The 22,619-nt window shown below is 37.8% G+C and overlaps 1 protein-coding gene across 1 annotated transcript in view; it reads left to right on the forward strand.

The window, feature by feature from the left end:
• Abca13 (ATP binding cassette subfamily A member 13) overlaps positions 1 to 22,619 on the forward strand; it is a 427,810-nt gene that overhangs the window by 302,408 nt on the left and 102,783 nt on the right. The window contains exons 50-55 of the mRNA XM_076864534.2: positions 837 to 1,014; positions 4,020 to 4,135; positions 9,656 to 9,812; positions 14,664 to 14,917; positions 18,822 to 19,014; positions 21,879 to 21,988. Of these exons, the coding sequence (XP_076720649.2) occupies positions 837 to 1,014; positions 4,020 to 4,135; positions 9,656 to 9,812; positions 14,664 to 14,917; positions 18,822 to 19,014; positions 21,879 to 21,988 (1,008 nt within the window). The remainder of the gene's footprint in view (positions 1 to 836; positions 1,015 to 4,019; positions 4,136 to 9,655; positions 9,813 to 14,663; positions 14,918 to 18,821; positions 19,015 to 21,878; positions 21,989 to 22,619) is intronic.

Genomic DNA, 22,619 nt, shown 5'->3' on the forward strand with positions numbered 1-22,619 from the left:
TGTCTCCCTGGATAGTTCTCATGTGAGATTTTCCTCAGAGTCCCAATGGGGCATGGAGCCATTGGGCAGGTGTTAAAGCCAGCTCTTTTAGGTACAGAATGTCAGTTTCCTTTGTCTTATTACAAGATATAGTTCTGTCCAACTTCTCTTTTTTTCTTCCATCTCCATTTCCATATCATGTTTGACAAACTTTTAGTTAAAAATTCAATAATAAATATAAATACTATTTATGCACTTGCTATGACCTACCAAGGTGAGAATAAAAAATGCTTAATTGGCATTCTCTCCTCAAATCATTGCCATCACAAAAAGGATGGGTTGCAGTTTGTCCTCTCATTCACATACTGATTTTCAGGATAATATCTTTAACAGCCTCTGACACCTGCCTAGAGTTCCAGGAATGGGTTAGTTGACATCTTTTATAGAACAGGACATGTTGGGAAAGAAGGCCTGGCCCAGCGGATGTTTGGTGGTGAAATGATTCATCATGTTGGACACCTGAAAGACCATTTGTGCTCTGCTGTTCCCAGAGGTGGAATAGAAGAGCTGGCAGCATATGGCTGGACAAAAGAACATGAGTAGTATTCCAGTTCTAAAAAGTGCCCAAGAGAGTGTGCATGTCTTTCATTTGAAATTGCTCCTCAACTTTGTAATCCTCAGTTATGTCTTTTAGATTCTGAACAATAATCCATGTCTCCAAAGTTGATCAAGAGGATTTAATGAGAGAATTCTTATATTTAGCTAGTCTGCCTAAATGATTATCATCCCTGATTTTAATGGAAAGAAGACCCCTGTTCTTCCTCTAAATCTAACAAGCTATTCTGTTTTGCCTGCAGCCTGGAGAGCATCCGCCAGTGTGGTGTTGCCCTCTGCATTGTGCTGGGATTCTCTATCCTGTCTGCATCAATTGGTAGCTCTGTGGTGAGGGACAGAGTGACCGGAGCCAAGAGGTTGCAGCACATAAGTGGCCTTGGCTACAGCACTTACTGGTTCACTCACTTCCTGTATGACATGGTAGGATTTGAGATGAGATCCCAGTGACCTCTATGCTAGTGATCCTTTCAGTGTGTGTGTGTGTGTGTGTGTGTGTGTGTGTGTGTGTGAGGAAGAGGAGACCTGGGCATGTGGGGACTATCCCCAGAATAAGGGATCATTTTATTACTGAGAGCATTTCATGTTAAGTCACCTTTACTGGTCATTATCTGTCATTTAGGAATACTTCATATGGCAAAGACTCAGGAATCTCAGGCTGGGAAATGAAGAGCCTGACCAGAAATGCAAAGTTTCTTATTAGGGAAATGAATAAATAATCACCTTTAATATGCACTTTTGAAGGGGTGGGTGATGAGGTGATTAATAAATAATTAGAAAAGATCTGTCATCTGCATGCTGAAAAGCACCCCCACTGAGGCTTGAGCTCCATTCCCTAGTTTATACAGCAGTTATTAGTATTTCTTGCAGGAATTCAGTTTCCCAGCAGAAACCCTCCTGATCATTATCTGTGGTTCCAAAGAAGACAGTAACAGATGCATTGTTGAGCTGTTCCCTAGAGTTGAGGACATTTATCTTGCTTTAGAAAGTGCATCTTCTATGAGAGAAGTGCTCTTTGATGGTCAGTAGTCACTTTCATTGTTACGGAGTGGCATTGCCCTTTTTGTAGGAATGTGATATTTTTGTCCTCGTACCTTCATAAATGACTCATCCTATGATTCGAGAAATTTTATGTCTGTGGGCGTAGGGCAGGCTTAACATTTGCTGAGTACTTTCCATTAACTAGGTTCTATAACAGCTGTGTTATTTTGTGCAGAATCTGATGCATTAACATGTTGCTCTTATGTAGTATTTATTCCTTGGAGCTGGCTTAGAATTTAGCCGATTTGTTTCTTTTTGATCATGTAACCTAGATTTTTTTTTTAAAAGTACAGTTTATGCAGGTCACACCTGAGTTCATCTCAATCAGGGTTTTCCCCAAACCTACTTGGTGGTAGTAACCATCTAGACACTTCCCTAGATTCCTGAGGGCCCACCTGAGAGATTGTGTTCTATGGGTGTGGATAGGTCTTTGAGGTCTTCCTTTCATTAGAACCCCAAGGTAATTTATGAATCTCAAACAAGACTGAATAATGCTGGTCCTTGGATGCCCTCATCTTTACAAAGGGGTTCTTGAAGGCTGGAGAGAGGAAATGGTTCATCCAGGATCATAATTCTGGTTGGTATGGCACAGGCTCAGTGCCTGCTTTTACCTCCTGTTCAATTTGGTGCAGTACCACATGTGGCCAAGAGTCACTCTTCTGTTCCACGTCTCCCATTCATGGTGTCTAATGGACTCACCATCCCCAGAGAAAGGAAAGATGAACCAAATCATAGGACCAGGACACCAGAGAGCATCCAAAGTTTTCCAAACCCTAGGGTTTTCCCTTTGCTACCTCCTTAACTGACAATCTCTTTATTCCTCACACTCAATGTGAGGTTCTTATTGACCTATAATATTCGTCTTTGGAGTTTCAAGATAGGGAGGATTTATTAGCGTCTTGATTTATTGTTTCTTCTATCTTTATGCATTCATTCCCTGATCATTCTATTTGATGACTCATTAGATGAATAGAATAAATGAATAAACTATTTTATTCATTTGACCTTCTATGTGTCAAAGTATGTCTGGATGTTAATTTCCACCCAAAATCCAACTTTCAAACCCAATAGTCAATGTAATGGTATTAGGAGGTAGGACCTTGAGAGGAAATTAGTCATGTAGGTGGAACCCTCTGAAATGGGTCAGTGCCTTTATTTAAGGACCTTAGAGAGATCTCTTTCCATTTCCACCATGTGAAAACACAGCGAAAATGTACCATTTATGAAGAAAAAGGTGGGCGGCCCCCTCACCAGAAAACAAATCTACTGATGCCATGAATTTGAGCTTCCTAGCTTGCAAAACTGTGAGCAATACATTTCTGTTATTTATCAGCCACTCAGGCTATGGTATGCTATTTTAGTTACTCAAATGGACATAATTGTTGATCCTAAAGTCATCAAAAAGTTGGAGAATATCTCTCCTGTCATAGAGTTTATAATCTAATGGGAAGCAGCAGAAAACCACTAAATAAATGTACCAGGTAGAAGGGGCTCATAGCTAGATGTATTGAGAAAATAAAAAGGGGCAATAGGGAGGAGGATAACTTCAATTTGGGAGGTCAAAAGAGGGAAATGAAATTTAAGCTGAGATCTGAAAAGTAAGCATGAATTAGCCACATGGGTGACACTGAGAAGAGCTCTACAGCCAGAGGCTCCCCAAAGAATGATGGCTGAGTATTGAGAGCCCCCAAGAAGCACCCTGGCTGTTGTCCTGTGGGAGTACCTCAAAGGAAGGGTATGTAGGAGGGCAGGACAAGGAGTCTGCCCTTCATTCTACCTGTGGACAGAACCTTTTTCTTGCAGAGTGGCTGAATTCCTTAACCTTTCCGAAAGAAGATGGGTAGAACTGACCCTGTCAGGCTGCTAGGGCTGCCATACCCCAAAATACCACAGACTGGGCACTTAGCAGAACCTTATCTTCTCACAATCCTGGAGGCTGCAAGTCTGAAACTGAGGTACAAACAGGGTTGGTTTCTCTGCGGATTCTATCCTTGGCTTGTAGATGGTGCTTCTTGTGTCTTTGTGGTTTCATCCCTCTGTGTATCTGTGTGCTGATTTCCTCTTCTTATAAGGGCACGATCACATAGGACCAGGCTTCACGTGTGAACTTAATCACTTCTTTGAAGTCCTGACTCCAAATACAGTCATGTTCAGAAGCCCTAGGTGTTCAACAGTTGAATTCTGGGGTGGGGGGACATGACTCAGCCCATAATAGTGACTGTCCTGATTCTCTAGGACAAATTATACTACCAGTCTTGCAATGTGTGAGGTAGGAGCTATGTTTAAGCAAAAGTTAACAGGAACATTTGAGATAAGTAGCTAATGATACATATAACATGACCAACTGATGCAACACGTCTCCCTTTTTTTTCTTTTTATTTTCTCAGCTCTTTTACTTGGTTTCCGTCTGCCTGTGTGTCGCCATTATTATGGCCTTCCAGTTAACAGCTTTCACTTTCCGTGAGAACTTGGCGGCCACAGCCCTCCTGCTGGCACTTTTCGGGTATGTGATGAGAAACACTGCTGCAAAATTATGGTTTGTTTTCTGAAAGAGAAAACCCTCAGGATGGCTTTGAACCTGCTGTTGGCTTCATGATTTTCTCTCCTCCTGAGCAATTATGTTGCTTCTACAAGGGACGCTGAACAAACAAGCTTGAGCAAGATGATGAATGCTCCCGTGGAGGGAGGAAGGGTGACAGGGTCATAATGAAGATGGCATTGGCCCTGTCTCAGAAAGGCCCTCAAGCTGTTTGACAAACTTGTGCAGTGGGAAATGGATTCTCTGTTATTCTCACTTTGACATTAATCGTGGGCTCAAATACATAATCCAGTTAGCTCTGAAATTGCATTTGAGGAGATTCTCTTGTGAAGCGCTGTCTGGCATATATTTCCCTCTCCTATAACGTTAGTAGTTGGGAAATGTTTTGCCTGACTTCGATTACTTTTTTCTCAGAGAAAAAATTGCATAAAGAGAAAATCATTGTACAAATTTCTCATATGTACATTAATCAGGATCATTATGAGTGGACCCTAAATAATGCCTATCTGATATCAGAAATATGTGTCTTATGTGGCCAGCGAATGTGTTTGCTTACAGATACTTTCTTATAGGGGAATAATTAATGTACTTACTTTATCGTAATTCAAGGCTATTTTGAAATAAAACATTCAGCTTTAATTTAAGCCTAAGATTACAACTAAAATGATTTTTACATACTTCTTATATCAGTGATTCAGGATTTTTTAGAACATCTAATTAGGTGATGAAGAATTATTTGAAGAAGTATTCATCATTGTCAGATGAATGGATCAATAAATTAATTGATGGATGGATAAGTGGAGGGATATGTAGGGGGAAAGAGAAAGTGCAACAGGAATATTGATATTGGTACTCTCTAATACTGTGGCCTTGGAAATATAAATTCTTCTGTCTAAGCCTCAATATTTCCCTGTAAAACTCAAATTCTGTTCCTGGAAAGATTAAATTGGATAGTTCCTGCAAACAGCTTGGCTAATGAGTGGTACAGAGTCCAATTAAATTAATTTTAGCTATTATTGTTACTCTTGGAATTATTTTACTCTTTTGGAGATACGATGCCCTCTGCTATAAAAAATGCTATAGTAGACATGTTTTTTTATATTCAGTTTGAAATTAAGCTCTTATATAAAGAACTATATATGTATATGGCCTGATTTTTAGTTTGTTGATCCCATTGAGTACATAAGTCATGTGTCTTATAGAGTTAGTAAAATGGACTTTATTAACAAAAAATAAATGATTTTTTTAATTTTAGAGAAACAGATTTCAAAAATTAAGAAATATAAGGTCAATGTTTAGAAATTCTTATAAGCATATTTCTTTGAGAGAGTTTTTTAATATTTATTATCAGTGGACACAACATCTTTATTTTATTTGTATGTGGTGCTGAGGATCAAACCCAGCACCCCAGGCATGCCAGTCAAGTGTGTTACCGCTTGAGCCACATCCCCAGCCTCCTTATAAGCATATTTTAAGAAAATTTTATTAACCATAAATTTGATTATGAGCTCCTTTAGGAATTTGCATCAAGTTAAGAATTTTCCCTATGTATAGAACAATATTTTTTTTTAAAGAGGTTTAAAGACTCACAGATCTGTTGATAAACAATTTCTATTACAAACTTCCTGTTCAGAATTCTTAGGTTAGCAGAAATAAGAAGATATAAAAGATAAGTTAGACTGTGTTTGCTATCTGGACTAATTTCCAATAAAGTAGACCCCAAAAGAGTTCATGGGGTAACATCTAGTCAGAGACTAACCCAGATTTAAAAGGTCATTATTTCCTCACTGGAGCACAGCCACCCCACTGTGAAACTCTGAAACCAGTGACCCACTACTATGGGTGACAGAGCAGAGAGAGCCTCAGTCTGGGGAGCTGCATCTCCTGCATACCCAGCCATCTATGGGTGAGGATGCAGAGTTGACTCACTCTTGTCCCCACCAGGACCTGTAGGTACCAGAAGCCCAAGAACAATCTCCAGGAAGGCTGAGTCCCAGAACAAGCTAGAACTTTAGAACACATCCATGATTGAGGGAGGGCCATGCAATGAGTTGGAATCTAAGAAAATAAGAGCTGGGATAAATGAATAGATGCTCTCTAGGAGATAACAAAACACAAATGCCTAGTCACAGTGTTTATCTTTTTCTTTTGAGTAAAAATTGATGGAAGGGGATTATTAAAAAGAGAAAAATAACACTTAAAATTCTCTGAAAGAAAAAATAGTCTAGCTCGTATAAGAAAAATTTAAACTCTAGAATATATTTGGGGCATGTTTAGTGCTGAATGATTATGAGGATGAAGTCACAGAATACTCTTTGGTGTCTTGGGAAATTCACACAGAGTAGGGAAGGGTCAGTTTTCGAAGGGGGGGAATGTGATAACAATACCCTGCCATAAATTCCAGGAAACTACTCAGCAGTACACCAATGTCCAGCAAATTCTAATATCCTTAAAACGATACATTATATTTTAGTAAAATATCATGGAATAGAAAAAGCCAAAGTAAGGTTCCCCCCTCCCAATAAATTATGTTCTATAAGTCAGTTTAATTTTTTTTCTTAAAAAAAGATAAGAGGATTTGAGCTGCTAATATGTTCATTTCAACCAAGTATTCAAAAGGTAACTAATGAAAATGTAGTTAAAAAAAAAGTGATGTGGTGGAATCATCACTGTCTGAAAGCCACTTTCAAAGGCTGCTCATTAATGTAGCAATAGGAGCTCCCTGGTGGCATCATTTAGACTATGTCTTTGTCTCGGATTCACTTTTCTTAGACAATGCTTTGATCTACTTGTCAAATATTTAAATGACAAAACCCAGTATGGAAACCTTATGTAACAATAACAAACTGCAGATTCTGAGCCATCTTCAGTGGAGCAGGGCCTAGCTTCCAGGTGAGGATTAGTCCTTCCAATAGATTGGAGGAAAGCATTCTTAGATTTCATCCTCCAATGCAGAGATGCTGATCAAAAGGGGTGGTGATCCTGCTGTGCTTTGCACCATGCTGACCACATCAGATGCTCAGTGCAGAGCCTCTTTCCCCAATTCCCCTAAACCCCACATTGCCAAATTTAACAGAGAAAGAGCTGGCTGGATATCATGTTTTACAAGGAACAAAGAGAGATCTGGTCTTTTGTAATGGAGGCATATGCGGACCAAAATGGTTATTTTCGGCTATTATGAAGTCTGTCATGTGGAAAAGTAAAGCAATCTGTTACATGTTGTTCTATAATATAGAGTTTGAACCAGTAGTTTTAAGTTAACACAATTTTTTGTTCACTCCCAGAACAAATTTTATGGCAATTAAAGCTACCCCCAAATTTGACTCACATGCTGCTATTGCTTATATGTCAGTTGCAAAAATACTTTCAATACTGTGATTTTATTTGCTTCTCAACAAAGTTAGATAACAGAAGGTAGCACTTGATTTTTGCCCCAGAAGAGAAAACAAAGGAGAAAATGTAGATAAGTGGTGTATATGAGTCGGGGCAGGGGTTGATTCTTCTATGTAGTAATTTATTTCAGACAGATATTGACAGTTTGAAGAAATGAGAAGTCACAGTTTCTCTCTTGGTAATTATTTTGATTTAACTTAATTCTTTTATACAGCAAGTATTTTAGAAAAATTGTTTTATGGCTCTCATCTCCAGCATGTGCTCAAATAATTTTCATTAAGTCCAAATTAGGATGCAGACTGCTATTGAGTAAAGTTTCTGAGATACTGTATGATTTTATATATAATATTCCAAATATTTTCCAAAATAAGAGAATGTAGTTTTTAGCCCAGGAATACATTCCAGTATCACAGATTTCTTTTGAAAAGGAAAGTTTAATTAAGATAGTAACCGTCTTGAGGCCCTGACATCTCACATCATTTCAGTCTCACTAGTTAACATATTAAGAAAAGCTTAGTCATTTAAAGGTACTGAAGTATTTCAGGTTTAACAGTCACTAAGAAAACAGTGATGTGTTTACCTTCAGTGTACAGAGAACACACAAGGACTCTGGATATATGAAGTTTATGGGAAAGGCTATGATTTAAAATAAGTAGCTTCTCTGCTGATATTTGGAACTATCATTTGAAGTGTCAGTTTCCTTTAATATGGTGTGCAATACAATGACACCATTTTGCTGCAACAGAAGGAAGTAGAAGGAAGTTGGCCATGAATGAAACTCAGTTTTAAGACTGTGGGAGATAAAAAGAAGAAAATGAGAGGTTTCATTTTAGGGACAGGGTGGATTTTTAGATGTAGATGTCATCAGAAACTCACAGGGACTGCTTCCAGGGCTCAGTATTTAGCAATACTCCTTCTTACTTAATTTTGGTATGTTCAGAAATTAATCCCGTGCCAGACTCATGTATGGTCAGCTCTGAAAGTTTGAAAAAGTTATTGACTCTTGGTTGCTCTACCTGGAAGAGGAGGACCAGAGTTCCACCTTTCACATTGTTGGGGTGTGTGCGGAGGAGTAGAGGACACTGTGGAAGTGACAGCATAGTGTCTACTATGAATATGCATTCTGTACATGAAACTTTCATATTTTATCTTTATGCCTTATTTTTATGTAGAGCACTGGTGGCTTTTCATATTCTCATTATTTTTCAATTCTCACTATAACAAATAAGCATTATTTCTTTTTTAAAGTAGTTTTTTAGTTATAGATGGACACAATATCTTTATTTTATTTATTTATTTTTATGTGGTGCTAAGGATCAAACCCAGTGCCTCACACATGCTAGGAAAGCACTCCACCACTGAGCCACGACCCCAGCCCCAAGCATTATTTCTTAACGATGAGACAGAGAACAGAGAAGTGTCCCATTGCAGGAAGAGATGGTGGAGGATGTCAGCTGATTTGCCCCAGGTCCCAAAACTGGAAGGTCAGGCTCCTAACCAATGTACACTGCCGCAGTCTGTCTGAGCACAAAATAACCGAGCCACCACAAAAACTTATAGATTCCAACAGCAACTCTTTATTCCCGAACTCTCACCCACTCTACACTCACGTTCTGGGAAAAATACACTCCCTCCACCAGGCTCTGCTTACCAATTCTCTCAGCCACCCCCCCCCCTCGAGAACTCAAAGGGAACTCAAAGAGCTGTGCCTAAGGCAGCAGGATATGCCCTAATCCCAGCAGGATATGCCCTAAACCTGGAGCCGCCCTATTCCAGCAGGATCCACCCTAAACCCAGAGCCACCCTAATCCCTGAGCAGGGTCACCTTTCAACCCCAAAATGCCATGTGTTATTCCTACTTGGCTATGGCTCTCAGCAGTACACAGTGCTCTTTCCATTACATTCAGGGTCATTGGAAGACACAGGAAGAGTGCTTTGTCTATTGGAGACCATGAGATGTATAACATGAAGTATATTTTTGCTAACTATGTGCAGAAAAACTTTACCAGGCCAGTGAAATTGCATCTGTAATTCAGTCATTATAAAAATAAACGTCGGAGAATAAATATAAATTTCCACTCTGTTTTTCAGATATGCAACACTTCCATGGATGTATCTGATGTCCAGAATCTTCTCCAGTTCAGATGTGGCTTTCATCTCCTACATCTCATTGAACTTTATCTTTGGTCTGTGCACCATGCTAATGACCACCATGCCCCGGATCCTGGCCATCATCTCCAAAGCCCAGGTCAGTCAGTGGCAATGTGCCATTTCTGAAGGCATGAACGAGAGGAGAAGAGGGATGCGTGTGTCTTTTGTTGTTTTACCTACTGCAATTCAATGGAAATGTGCTAGTATCCACTGCTTTCAAATTCCAGAAAAAGAAATGCATTCTAATTTAAAAACCCATCTGTAGCATTATAAGAGTCGTGTCCTGGCTTGGTAATAATTGAACAAAAGATGCCCAGTTGCAATTGTTCCAAAAGCCAAGGCAGATCTATAAAAATGGTCACTGCTGCATACCTGGCACCTTTCTCAGAGATGGTTCAACGGTAAATTACTGATTAATGATAGATGAGTGAATGCAATGATAAGTGCCTTGTCACAATGTCACCATGGCAGTGGTTGAACATTACAGTGTAGGATGGGCCACAGCAACTGACCCTACTTTCAGATCATAACATATCTGTGTGAATTCTTCCTTCTCTCCTATATCCCCTAGTACTAATTTAGTTTTTACTAAAGGAATAAAAAAAACAGTAAATTCTACTAAGAAATAGAGAAATGCTTCTCTTCATTAGGCCATTCCCATTAGCAAGGACCTTTTAGGGTACTTTCCAAACATCCAAATTGGTGTCTAGATCAAGCTGAATGCTTTCTATAGACACATTCCAATTGTTCCTTGCCATTCTCCTTCTCTCCTGTCTCTCCTCACTCTTGGCCTGTGCTTCGAGCCATCTGACAGCCCATGTGTGACCAGTGGGTGTAGACTTCGGACCTTGTGCTCTATTTTGACCCTATATTTTAATGCTTTTTGTTTCTGCACTCTTTTCTCACCTCTGATCACACTGTTCCCTTCTGGCTTCCTACTGTTCACATGAGCTTTGATTTCTCATTTGTTCCCAGGGTTTGACTGATGCTTAGTTTGAGGAAATCACCTGAGAAAGGTACAGAGCTCCCCATTGAAGGATGTGCTGCTGGTGTCATTCCCAATGACTCAAGAACTGATGTCTACCTGATCAGGCAGCTTTACTCCTCACGACTGGATCAGACTTAGCAGACTCTTGAATAATGGCCAATATTATTTTTTATTATTGTGCCTCATGTTTGTGCAGAAGCAGTGAAGTATGTAAATATCCATTACACATTCAATGAGGGGAATGATCTATTTCAGTGATTTTTTTTACAGATCTGGTTTGACAGTAATCTGTGTTAATATGTCTATCCTTTAAATAGAAAGCTTTCAGAACAATTAATTGGCTTTAGCTTGAGAAGAATATTGAAATCAGCAGAAGCAGAATACAATTTTCCTCCCCCTCTATCAGTTTGTAATATGACATGTGCCATCAGGAATACATAGGAATTATGGTAAAAAATAAATCAGACCTAAATAAACAATCCCAAAGGTGAGAAATTCAGAATTCAAGTCAATTCTAGGGGACAAGATAACAGAAGAAACTAACCAGGGACATTTTCATCCATTAAAGTCTAAAAGCATGGCAGGTAGAAACACATTGTTCCTTCCAATTATAAACATCATTGCCTCCCTAAAGAAAATGCTAATAGGTACTATTTTTGCAAGAATAAAATTGGTCTAAATCAATTGGTAATAAGTAATAAAAGCAATTTTATTATATTTTCTTATGTCTTTCTTTTCCTTTGCTCTTTATTTTGATATTCTCTCTCTTAAAAACTCACAATTATTCAAATATTCATTTCTAAGAAAAGTATTCATTTGTAAGTCATTGAACAATATGATCTTACAGATTTAATGAAAGAACCCCCCCCCCAAAAAAAAAGCAACTGGCTTCTCAGGTCAGTCATAAGATCTAATATAACCCGTATGTATTAGTCAGCTTTTTGTTGCTTTGACCAAAATACCTGACAAGAAGAACTGAGAGGAGGAAAAGTTTATTTTGAGGTCATGGTTTTCAGAGATTTAGTCCATGGGCAGGTGACTCCATTGCTCTGGGGCCAAGGTAAAGCAGAATATCATGGCAGATTGGCTTGGTGGAAGGGCAGAATCTGTTCTTGGCATCCAGGAAGCAGAGGTAGAAAGGGGAAAGGCCAGCAGGGAAGATGTACCCTTTCATGGCAGAATCCATCCTCAGTGGGTACTAAGGTGGTACCAGTTCCCACCTCCTCCAGCCATGCCCTACAGTTAACATCCACTTAGCCCATCCAAACTAGAATGGACTGGTTAGGTGTAGCTCTCAGAACCCAGGCATTTCACCTTCCAACATTGCTGTGTTAACACAGGAGCTTTTGAGGGACACCTCATATCAAAACCATAACATCATATTAACCATCATGCATATAAACTATAGTGTTGATGTGATATTTTTTTCATTGTTATCAAATCATAGTTGATAAAATTATGCTTTTAGTTTCTAGTGCAAGGAAGTTTAGAATCTCTCTCTCCTACTGGTAAGGATTCCTGTTGGGGCCAGGAGGATGTTGGTGGAATTAAAAATAATGGTGCTTGTTTCTGGGTAGACTGGTCATGTGATCAGTCTCTACATATCCTAAATGGAACACTGTGGATTCTTTGTCTATGAATGCAGCCTCAACCCCTCAAATGCGTGGACTCTTTATTAACTCAGTGTTCATACTTCTTTGTTCATACTTGTATGGAGATGATTGTGAATTCCTTAAAATGAGATATAAAGTCATCACCATTAGTATGTCATTTCCTTAATTACCTACCAATTCCTGAGTTAAAAGCTGCACTCTTCTGCTGTTCCTATACTAACACTAATAAAATAAAATCTTTTCATGAGGTACATTAATTGATCCAGGGATATAGTTTTATGAAAAGTGGAATTAATAAGCTCCTTTAGGACTGATCAAAATTTATAACTAGTAGCAGTCAAGAAAAAACTAAGAAAGAATTAAATGAAGCTTTTGTACTTTCTTCATGTCTACATGCAAAAGACAATAAATCATATTATGATAGTAAATGCCTTAAAAAGTTGTTATTAAATTTGCTGTAGCCCAAAAACACATTATATAAGGCTATACTTAGCTTAGTTAAGTGTTTAGTTTGCATTTTAAGGGAAAACTATATATTATCTAGTGAGAAATATGCATTGACAATTATGTAAGTTTATTTTTTAATATATATTATATGATATATATATGTATATATATAGTATATCATATGAACATATTGTGATGATTTTTTCTAACTTATAAAATAAACTTGTTCATTTTTAGATAGAGAAAGACTTGTAAAATATAAGTCTAATTCTTCATTATATTTGCAGGGCTTTGGTAGTTCCAGTTAATGTGTTCTTTCTGGGTTAAATACTTTCAGGTAGCTTTACTGAGTCTAAAGGTCAACTGAACAGACCAGCATTTTGGTGAATTTTCTCCAAAGGCTATGCTCCTTAGTGGAAAGACCTTGTTCTTTGGATTAGAAAGGTCAGGATCAATTCCTGGCCCTAATGAGTGTGGCTTGCATATATTAATCACCATTTGAGACTGTTTCTTCATTGGTAACTGAAGAAATCTTGTATATTTATTGAGAGAATGAAATATGATAAAGTCTAATGAAGCTGAAAGCATATGACAATTTGCCAAAAGCATTTAGTGGACAATAGATTTAACAGTATAATAAGTTTAATCTCATTTAAAAGTAAAATTAGCATTTACCAGATAGTAATGACAAGAACAGAATGTATGAGTGATTTAAAATTTTTAGATATATTCTGTTTTAAAATTGTGTTCAGATATATAGTCTATCTTATTTGATTTGTTTTCTCTGGGATCTTTTTTGACCTCTTATACATGTTTTTGTGGCACCACTCAATTTTGTGTTTAATAATGATGATGCATATATTTAATGTTTATTGTGTGTTAAGAATTAACTAGAAATTTGGCATATTATTTATGTGTTCACAGTCACAAGTTCCTGATATTTCCAACTCATTGAAACATTCATGTAATCTTTTGACTACTAATATTACCCATGTGTCTTAGTTTGCTCCTACTGCTGTAACAAAAATCACAGCTTAAACAGTAGACACATATTTCCAATAGCTCTAGATACTGAGAGGTCCAAGATCAAGGGGACTTTAGATTTGGTTCTTCATTGAACCCTGTGATTGACTTTCAGATGGCTACATTCTCATTGTGTCCTGAAAGGGTGGAGAGAGAAAGAGCCAGCATTGTTGTCCCTTGATGTGCTCATAGTATATTAATTCCATTTTGAAAGCTCCACCCTCATGACTTCATCTATACTTAACTACCTCTCAAAGGCCCCATGTCTAACAGTGTCACATTGACAGTGTTGGCAATGTTCAAAGTATGAATTTGAGAGTAGCACAAATATTCAGTCCATAACATTCTGCTCTTGGGCCCCCAAAGTTCAAGTCTTTGTCCCATGCAAAATATACTCATTCCATCTCACCAACCCTAAAGTCTTAACTCATTGCAGCATCCATTCTAAAATCTAAGGTCCAAAGTCTCATTTATAAATACCTCCTGAATCAGGTATGGGTGAAACTGAAAGTTATATTTCATCCTGAGGCAATTTTGTTTCGAACCGTGAGCCCTTGAAACCAAATAAGTTATGTGCTTCCAAAATATAATGGTGAGACAGCCTTATGATAGGCATTCCTATTCTAAAGGAGAGAAAAGGAATAAAGGTGTCATGGGCTGCAAGCAGGTAAAGCCGAGCAAGGCAAATACCGTTGTATCCAAAATCTGAAGAGTAAACTTCTTTAGTTTGATAGCTCTGTGAAGATGCTCCTGAGTAGTTGAGATAGGGAAACCTGGGATACAGCTCCAACAAAGGAGTTTGAAAATAAGTTATGGGTATGTTATAAAAAGAGAAATAGCTTTTAATTTTATTGTTTATTTTTCTCTCTCTGTGCAGAATTTACAGAATATCTATGATGTCCTCAAGTGGGTCTTCACTATTTTCCCTCAATTCTGCTTGGGTCAAGGACTGATAGAACTCTGTTATAACCAGATCAAATATGACCTGACCCACAACTTTGGCATTGATTCCTATGTGAGTCCCTTTGAGATGGACTTCCTGGGCTGGATCTTTGTGGTATTGGCCTCTCAGGGCACAATTCTTCTCCTCTTGAGGATCCTACTGCACTGGGACCTTCTACAGTGGTCAAGGTGTGTTCTGAAGGGCTTTGCCTCTCATGGCAGTGATGTTTGAATGAAGAGAGGGAGAAAAAAAAGTCCAGCCTGGAGGTTGCAAGATAAGAAAAGTGTCTGATCAATATTATGCATGGTTATAATAAGTTAAGATATTATGTTTCTTTTTTTTATTTTGATTCATGTTGAGTCACCAACACCAGAAAAAGGGAATTTCAAAAGATAAAGTGCCAACTGGTGAGATAATCGTTCCAATTATTTAGTTGTCTCCATGTATTTTCCACTTTGAAATTGCTCAATTTCCTTGTTACTTTGTAGTTCCTCAGGTGAATTTGGTTGATACCATAAAGTAATTTATTTTATGACTAAATGCCATTAACTCTTGGAAGCAGGAAAGTATGAAAATTCAGTAGAGATAACTGCATGGCCTTCACCCAATCTAGTTCCTTCTTTTGCTGTGTTCTTATCTTTGTTAAGTTAGAATACAAGTCAGTGCCATGCACAGTTTAGATAGATGCATAGACATGTATTCTAGTCTATATACATGTACAGAGACAAACACACATACGCATACACCCACTTTGCAAAGAAGTCTAGATTATTGTCAGATAATATATTTGAAATACATAGGGAAGAAATGTACTTTCTTGTGCAGGTCCTCAATGATGCATCTCCTCCTGCATGACCTGAATCCATTGACCTGCTCTTTCCCAGTGCTATTTCCCTCTGACTTCTGCCTAAGGGAGAGATTCATTTTGGAGAAATTGTTAAGACCCTGTTACTGGAGAACCTATTAAAATTATAAAGGCTAACTAACATTATTAATATTTTATGGTGATTTTCATATACGTATGTTTTCCTTTCCAGTCATTTCATGATGCATTTTCTCACATATCCCATGTAAGCTGCTAACATAGAGAACCATTTTGAATACAAGTTCCAAAGCTCTTTTGAATTTGGCCATAAGCACTCTGGAATCTGCAGATTTTTAAAAACGGATTCAATCTGAAGTAGAAATCTGAGTGCTGTACAAATACAGTTTGTGCTGTGATATCCTTTAACAGTACAGTCTGTTTTAAAACCTGTAATGTAGACCCCCCCTTTGGCAGAATTTCAGCTGCTTCATCCTCCTATATTATCAAAAGATTTTTTTTTTTTAAAGAAAAGACATTCTGGGTTGGGGATACGGCCAGTGGTAGACCACTTGCTTCACATGGTATGGGGCTCTGGGTTACACACACACACACACACACACACACACACACACACACAACCTCTGGATTATATTTATTTTGTAAAGTGTAAGTATTAGTTGAACCTTATTTTAGAATTTTGTCTTTAATTGGGCCCAGTGACACACACTTGTAATCCTAGCAATTCGGGAGGCTGAGGCAAGTTCAAATCTAGCCTCAGCAATTAAGTGAGACCTTAAGCAATGTAGTGAGACCCTGTGTCAAAATTTTTAAAAAAGAATTTTGTCTTTAATATTCATAGTAGATAGTCAATTTTGTTGTTTTATGTCTGCATAAAGGTCACAGAGCAAAGAAATTTAATCTAATTTAGATACCAGTTGCTTGATTCTCCTTTATAGTTATCTGTCAAAAATAGTTCAATGACTGTGAGATGCTGTCATTTTTGTCATTTAAATCCAGATCCAATGGGGTCACTAATTATTATTTAAAAGGTACAGTCCAGGGTTCTTAACAAGCACCTCTAACTCTGGTGCTCATGCCTGGTAAAGCTATCTGTGATCCTTCGCCATCACCACAGAGATGTTTGCCTCATATTACTCGTATCTGTCTGACTTCACATCCAACACCTCTTCCTGTCTCTGTTCAGCTTCCAAAATATCTTGACCCATCTCAGCATTTCTATAGCATCCTTTTTTTTTTTTTTTTTAAATCTACAGGGCACCTCTGTAGTATTTATATGTCAATTATCTCTGTTTAATTACAAGCATATAGGAAAATTATACATGCCATAGTTGAATCTTGGAAGAGAATAAGACCATGCGCTCTGAATAGGAACAGAATAGACTTGGCTTTCCCCATTCTGAGCAGTGCATCTGTCACTAGCACCTTGGTGCTAGATGTTGAGTGTGGAGCACGCCTCACTGCTGTCATTCTCTAACACACCCTGGCTCCATTCTGCAACCCCTGGTTGTCTGCTAAGAATTCAGGTCTCGGTTAGCATCCAGCTGTAGCCCAACATCATCCAGGTTGGGTGAGTTTGGGGATTTCTTTCCTGCTTTTTTTTGTTTGTTTGTTTTCTGGAGATGGGGCGTGCTCTCTGTGTCCTTTGTGCTGGTGGAGTCAGAATAGCCCTGTGGCCCAGATACTAGGTATGCTGGAGCATCTGCAAATTTCTGCTCTATCTAGTGTCCATCTGGATCTTTCTTCTTTGATAAAGATACCATTTATTGTGATTTTCAGCTGGAAGATGTCTGAGGGTCACATTGCTGAGTGCAGCTGAATGAATTAGGATTGTGGATGGTGGGAAGGGGGCCCAACAAGAAGTAATCTTCGTCACTTGTTCTCCAGCCACCAGAATTAGTTGTGAAGATTAAACAGTTGTGCACATCTGTGTCCCTTCCTGGTACCCTGAGATAAGTAACTCTGGGTTGAGACCCGGGAGGTATCTGTAAAGTACCACAGGTTGTGTGGAGATCATCTGGAGACGGGATGGCATAATGATGGCCTGATCCATTAGAGTAGGAAAAGGCCTTTGAAGGGCAAAGCCCACGTGAAAGATCAAGAAGCAGACCTTCACCTGGGACAGGGAAATGACATTCAAGCAGGAAAGTATAATTTTGTGGATTTTTAGAAATTGTGCACACCCATGTAACCCCCTCTCAGATTAATTGAATATATTTAACACCTTTGATGCTCCTTCCCCATCAATAATTGCCTTCCGGGTAACTGATTTTCTTATTTTTATATGCATCGATTCATTTTTCATGCTTTGGAATGTTATATAAATGATATAATATACACTCCTGAATGTCTAGCTATCAATCATCAAAGATAAGTGTGAAATATATTTTTTGCCAAAAGGTGATTTCAGGTCTGGGAAAAAAATACAGAAAAAAGAGTTAAGATGACTGAGGACTGGCAGTGGATATTTTCATTGAGTTTTAATAGCTTCTTATTTTAAAATAGTTTGAGAATTGCAAGGTTGCAAAATTAAGCTCCTATTACCTTTCACCCATTTTCCTCCATAACAACATGATAACATATTCCATAAAAATATTGCACTGTGAAAAGCAAGAAATTAGTGTTAGTATAATATTTACTCAGTGGTCTGTACCTATTTAATCATTAAAATATAGGCATATTACAGTTTACAGGGGAAATTGAAATTTACTTGAAAATTAAAATGCATCAGATTGAAAACCATAAAGAAAAGAGAGCAGCTTAGATTTAGAGAGAAATGGTTAGAATTGATAATTAAATTTGTATTCATCTGGAAAATACTTATTGAATACTTTTTGCAAGATGTTGTATGATGTGCTAGCAATACAATCCTTATATGCAATCCAACTTAAACTATAAACTTATAGTATTTGGATGTTTTAATAATTTATTTTATTAAATGAGCTATTTCCTATAAAAGTTGATATAGTTTGATAGCATTTTTTGCATTTATTAAGGTCTGGATTTACTTTATTATTCATAAAAAAACTATTTCTAGTTGAGTATCAATCTATTTCAGTATCTTTTAGTAGCATGTATATTTCCTTCAAATTAGGGAATGAAAATTAACTCTTACTGGGAATCAGTAAGCAGGATGTCAAGATTAAGGTGTTTTGGTTGAAGGTGATATAGATATCTGAAGGTGTTTTCTCTTGTTTTCATAATCTCTCTTATAGAACATCCCAATATAATTTCCTAAGTGTGAATTGACTCTGACTTTATCTTTCCAGGGGTCATTCTTCTCTCCAAGGCACAGTCAAGTCTTCCAAGGATATAGATGTTGAAAAGGAGCAAATGAGGGTGCTTGAAGGAAGGACCAGTGGAGACATCCTTGTGTTAAACAGCCTCAGTAAAAGTTATGGAAGCTTTTTAAAGAAGACTGTGGCTGTGCAAGATATTAGTTTAGGCATATCAAGAGGAGAGGTAGCAAAGCTTCTCTTTTTATCCTTTTCCATTGTGAACCTGTATAATTCTAATTGCTGACCTGTTTGTGATGTTCTCAGAATAGCTGAAATCATGGCTATATTCAACCTTTAAATTTTAGGAATTTTCACTATCTTAGGAGGAAAACCAAAAAGAGGATCCATTGGTTCTTTCCATAGTGAAATCACTGTTGATTGATAACATTAGTTTTATTTCATAATTTTTTAAATTTTATGTTACTTAGTAGTTTTAAGTATGGTTTGGACTATGGTATGTCTTTTTTTAAAAAAAATTAGTTGTAGATAGACACAGTACCTTTAATTTATTTATCATTATGTGGCACTGAGAATCGAACCCAGTGCCTCATACATGTTAGGCAAGCCCTGTACCACTGAGCTCCACCCCCAGCTCTGGGATATCATTTTATTAAGTGAAAGTATATTATAGTTAATAAAGGAAACTGCTTTTTACTCTCATTTTGACTTCAGTACTTTTTAAGTGTACAGTTAAGCCCAACTAACAAAATGCTACTCTGGAAAACCAAAGAATATTTTTCATACACCTTTGCGATAGCTGGGAATTTTTTTCATGGCTATGGCATTAATTCTAGGAGAAATCTTTAATCAGAACTGACAGAAGCCATATAAATTGTACCTGATTTGTACTTAATGCATAAAGGGAAATCAATTCTGGAAATGATTACCTTTAATTAACTGTTAAAAATAAAAGAGCACCTTGCATGCATATTGTTCCAAGCTCCTGAGAATTTCAAAGTAGGCTATATTGTTATCTGATTGGCACCCATTCCCTGCCTGTGAGAGGAGAATAGACATTTCAGATATGAGTATTCTGAGGGGGAAAAAGGCAAAGAGAACAGCCTAAAGCATTCTGGGAGTATCCTTAAACCAAAGACTATGATTTCTGGTAGAAAAGGAAAAATGGTAAGGATGTGTTTACTTATAGCTATTCTTTCTACTTCTTTAAGACTGGCTCTGTAGTCTTATCTATTTTATTTGAACATTTTTCACCCTTGTTTTGAAATTAATTAAAATCAACATTAATTTGCTGCTACCTCTCTATGGTAGGTTTAAGCTAAAGAGTAAGTGAAAAACTTGAAAATCTTCATAAAAATGATGATTTATGTATCTGATATGAGATGCCATATAAATTTGACTTTTGTGTTAGTCAACTTTTTGTTACTGCAATAAAACAGGGTAGATAATTAACTTATAAGAGAGGAGATGTTTATTTGGGCTCACAGTTCTGTAGGTTTCAGTCTATGACTCATTGACCCCTAACTTTGGGCCCGAGTTGGCTTAATTACATCATGGCAGGAGCTCAGAGAGAAGAAAGATCATTTAACTCATGGCCAAGTGCAAAAGAGAGAGGAATAGAAGGGAACAGGGTCCAAACATCCCCTTCAAGGGCACACCCTCAATGACCTGACACTATACACTAGGCCCTACCCCCTAACAGACTGCACTCTTCCCAATAGCACCAAGGACTAGAGACCAAACCTTCAACATGTAGGCTTTTGGAGACATTCAAGTTGCAAATTATTATAAGTTTTATATGCTAAACTTTTATGAGCATTATGGTTTAATCATCCAATTGGGAAGTACTTTGTAAAAGCCTTCAGAAAATAGAAATGACTGAGATATGCCCCTGTGCCTTTAGGAATAACTAACTGGGTAGAAAACCAAAGATCATAAACACACACAGTGTTACACAACAGCATAAGCTTTGTCCCAAGGCAGGATAGGATTAGAAGATATATGAGTGGAACTGTCTATAGTGTTTTATCTTAAAGAATGTGCAAGGAGAGGAGAAGGACAGTAGCATGGCGAGAGCTTTATTTCAAAAGTAGCTTTATGGGTAAGCCTTTAAACAGAGATACCATCTGGTTGGCCTGGTGGTGGTGTGCCTTGGAGCACCCAGCTATGGCCTGACTGACATCAATGACATGGGACAGGCCTGGACTGAGATAAAACCATATTTCAGATATGGGTAATTGGGAGAAATATGGTAATTAAAGCAGTTGGCAACTCAGACCGTGACATTCAGAGGCCTGAAGTAGAGTTCTGTGATAGCTGGGTGTGGCATGCTGACAGAAATCCAGAAGCAGTCACTTTCTAAGATCCCAAAAGCCAGGAAGCCAGTATATGAAATAGAATCACCTATTCATTCAAAAACCGTCTGGGAAGGAGAAGAATCAGATTCTCAGGTGCCATGTTGAATTCTCAGGCAGAGTATACCTGGAGGCACAAGATTACATCTAGAAAAAAGAACCAGGAGGCCAATTTTAACATGGAATATATGATAGGATTGGACCAAGAAAAAAGTTGATTGAGTGTTAAGAGCATAAAACTAAGGGTCATCTTCTAAGTATCAGGATTTGCATTGAGCTAGGAACGAATTTGTAACCTCTTCAGTACTCTTCAAGGAAGGTATTCAGCTACAAGCAATATACATATGGAGAGTGAAGAATGAATTTTTTTTTAAAAAAAGCATTTTAGAATATATAGAAATGAATATCAACAGCATAATTATTTCTACAAAGATATGACTTTCAAAGACTATCATCTCTGCATAATTTGGGATAGCATTTACTTCTCATTTTCTTAAGTTTTCCATATATGAATTTATTTGTCTATAAGTGAATGCTATAGTTTTTATACTAATCAAGTGCTGTGATGATCTTGAAAGTATTGTGTAATCCATAAAGTGCTTTACAATGTGTGATTCTTTAAAATGTACAAATATCACACATCAATAATGTCATTTCAAAGTTGACTCAAAGAAAATGCATAATGTCATTATCATTGTTCTTAATCTGTTTTATTTAACTTCATTTTTTTCCTTAGTGCTTTGGACTCTTAGGAGTGAATGGAGCTGGGAAGAGCACTACATTCAAAATTTTGAATGGTGAAGTTCCTCCGAGTTCAGGACACGCTGTCGTTAGGACTCCCATGGGGTAAGATTAAGATTTAATCATTTTTCTGTTCTGCCTAAGCAGGTAATAATCAAGCCCTGAGAAACCCCACATTCTTTCTGCCCTGTGGAATAAAGTTTGAAAGCACAATTTTCCTCCAAATTTATCTTCAAATCACCACTTCTCCAAAAGGGTAAGGGTGCCCATAATATGAATGGAACTGAAACCTGCCAGCCAGAGCAAAGGGTAGGGAGGTATTGTCACAAAGCAGCTGAGGGCAGACATCTCTGAGAGGCACCATGTTGCAGTTGAGATGTCTGTATGTAACTCAGGTGAGCAGAAAATAGCCAAGGGTTGATTCTTCTTGCTTCTCCTATGGATAAATCTTGCAGTTTCCCCACTAGACAGATCACAAGGTGTCAGATGGTTTCCCTCTTTTTGCTACCTTAGACCTGTCCTTCAGGGAATTCTGACAACTTTGAACTGGGAGAAGTGCACACATTGAAAACTCAAACAGTGGCATCTGGGAAAATGGGGAAGACTTGAATTTACCTTCTCTATTCAAATGTGAGGTCACTGGGCACCATGCACGCCTTGAAGCTGTGCCAGTCAAACTAGCTTTATGAGCTCAGGCAACACACAGGCACACACACACACACAGTCACACACAGTG

This window comes from Callospermophilus lateralis, chromosome 1, assembly GCF_048772815.1.
Source record: "Callospermophilus lateralis isolate mCalLat2 chromosome 1, mCalLat2.hap1, whole genome shotgun sequence".
Taxonomy (NCBI): Eukaryota; Metazoa; Chordata; class Mammalia; order Rodentia; family Sciuridae; genus Callospermophilus; species Callospermophilus lateralis.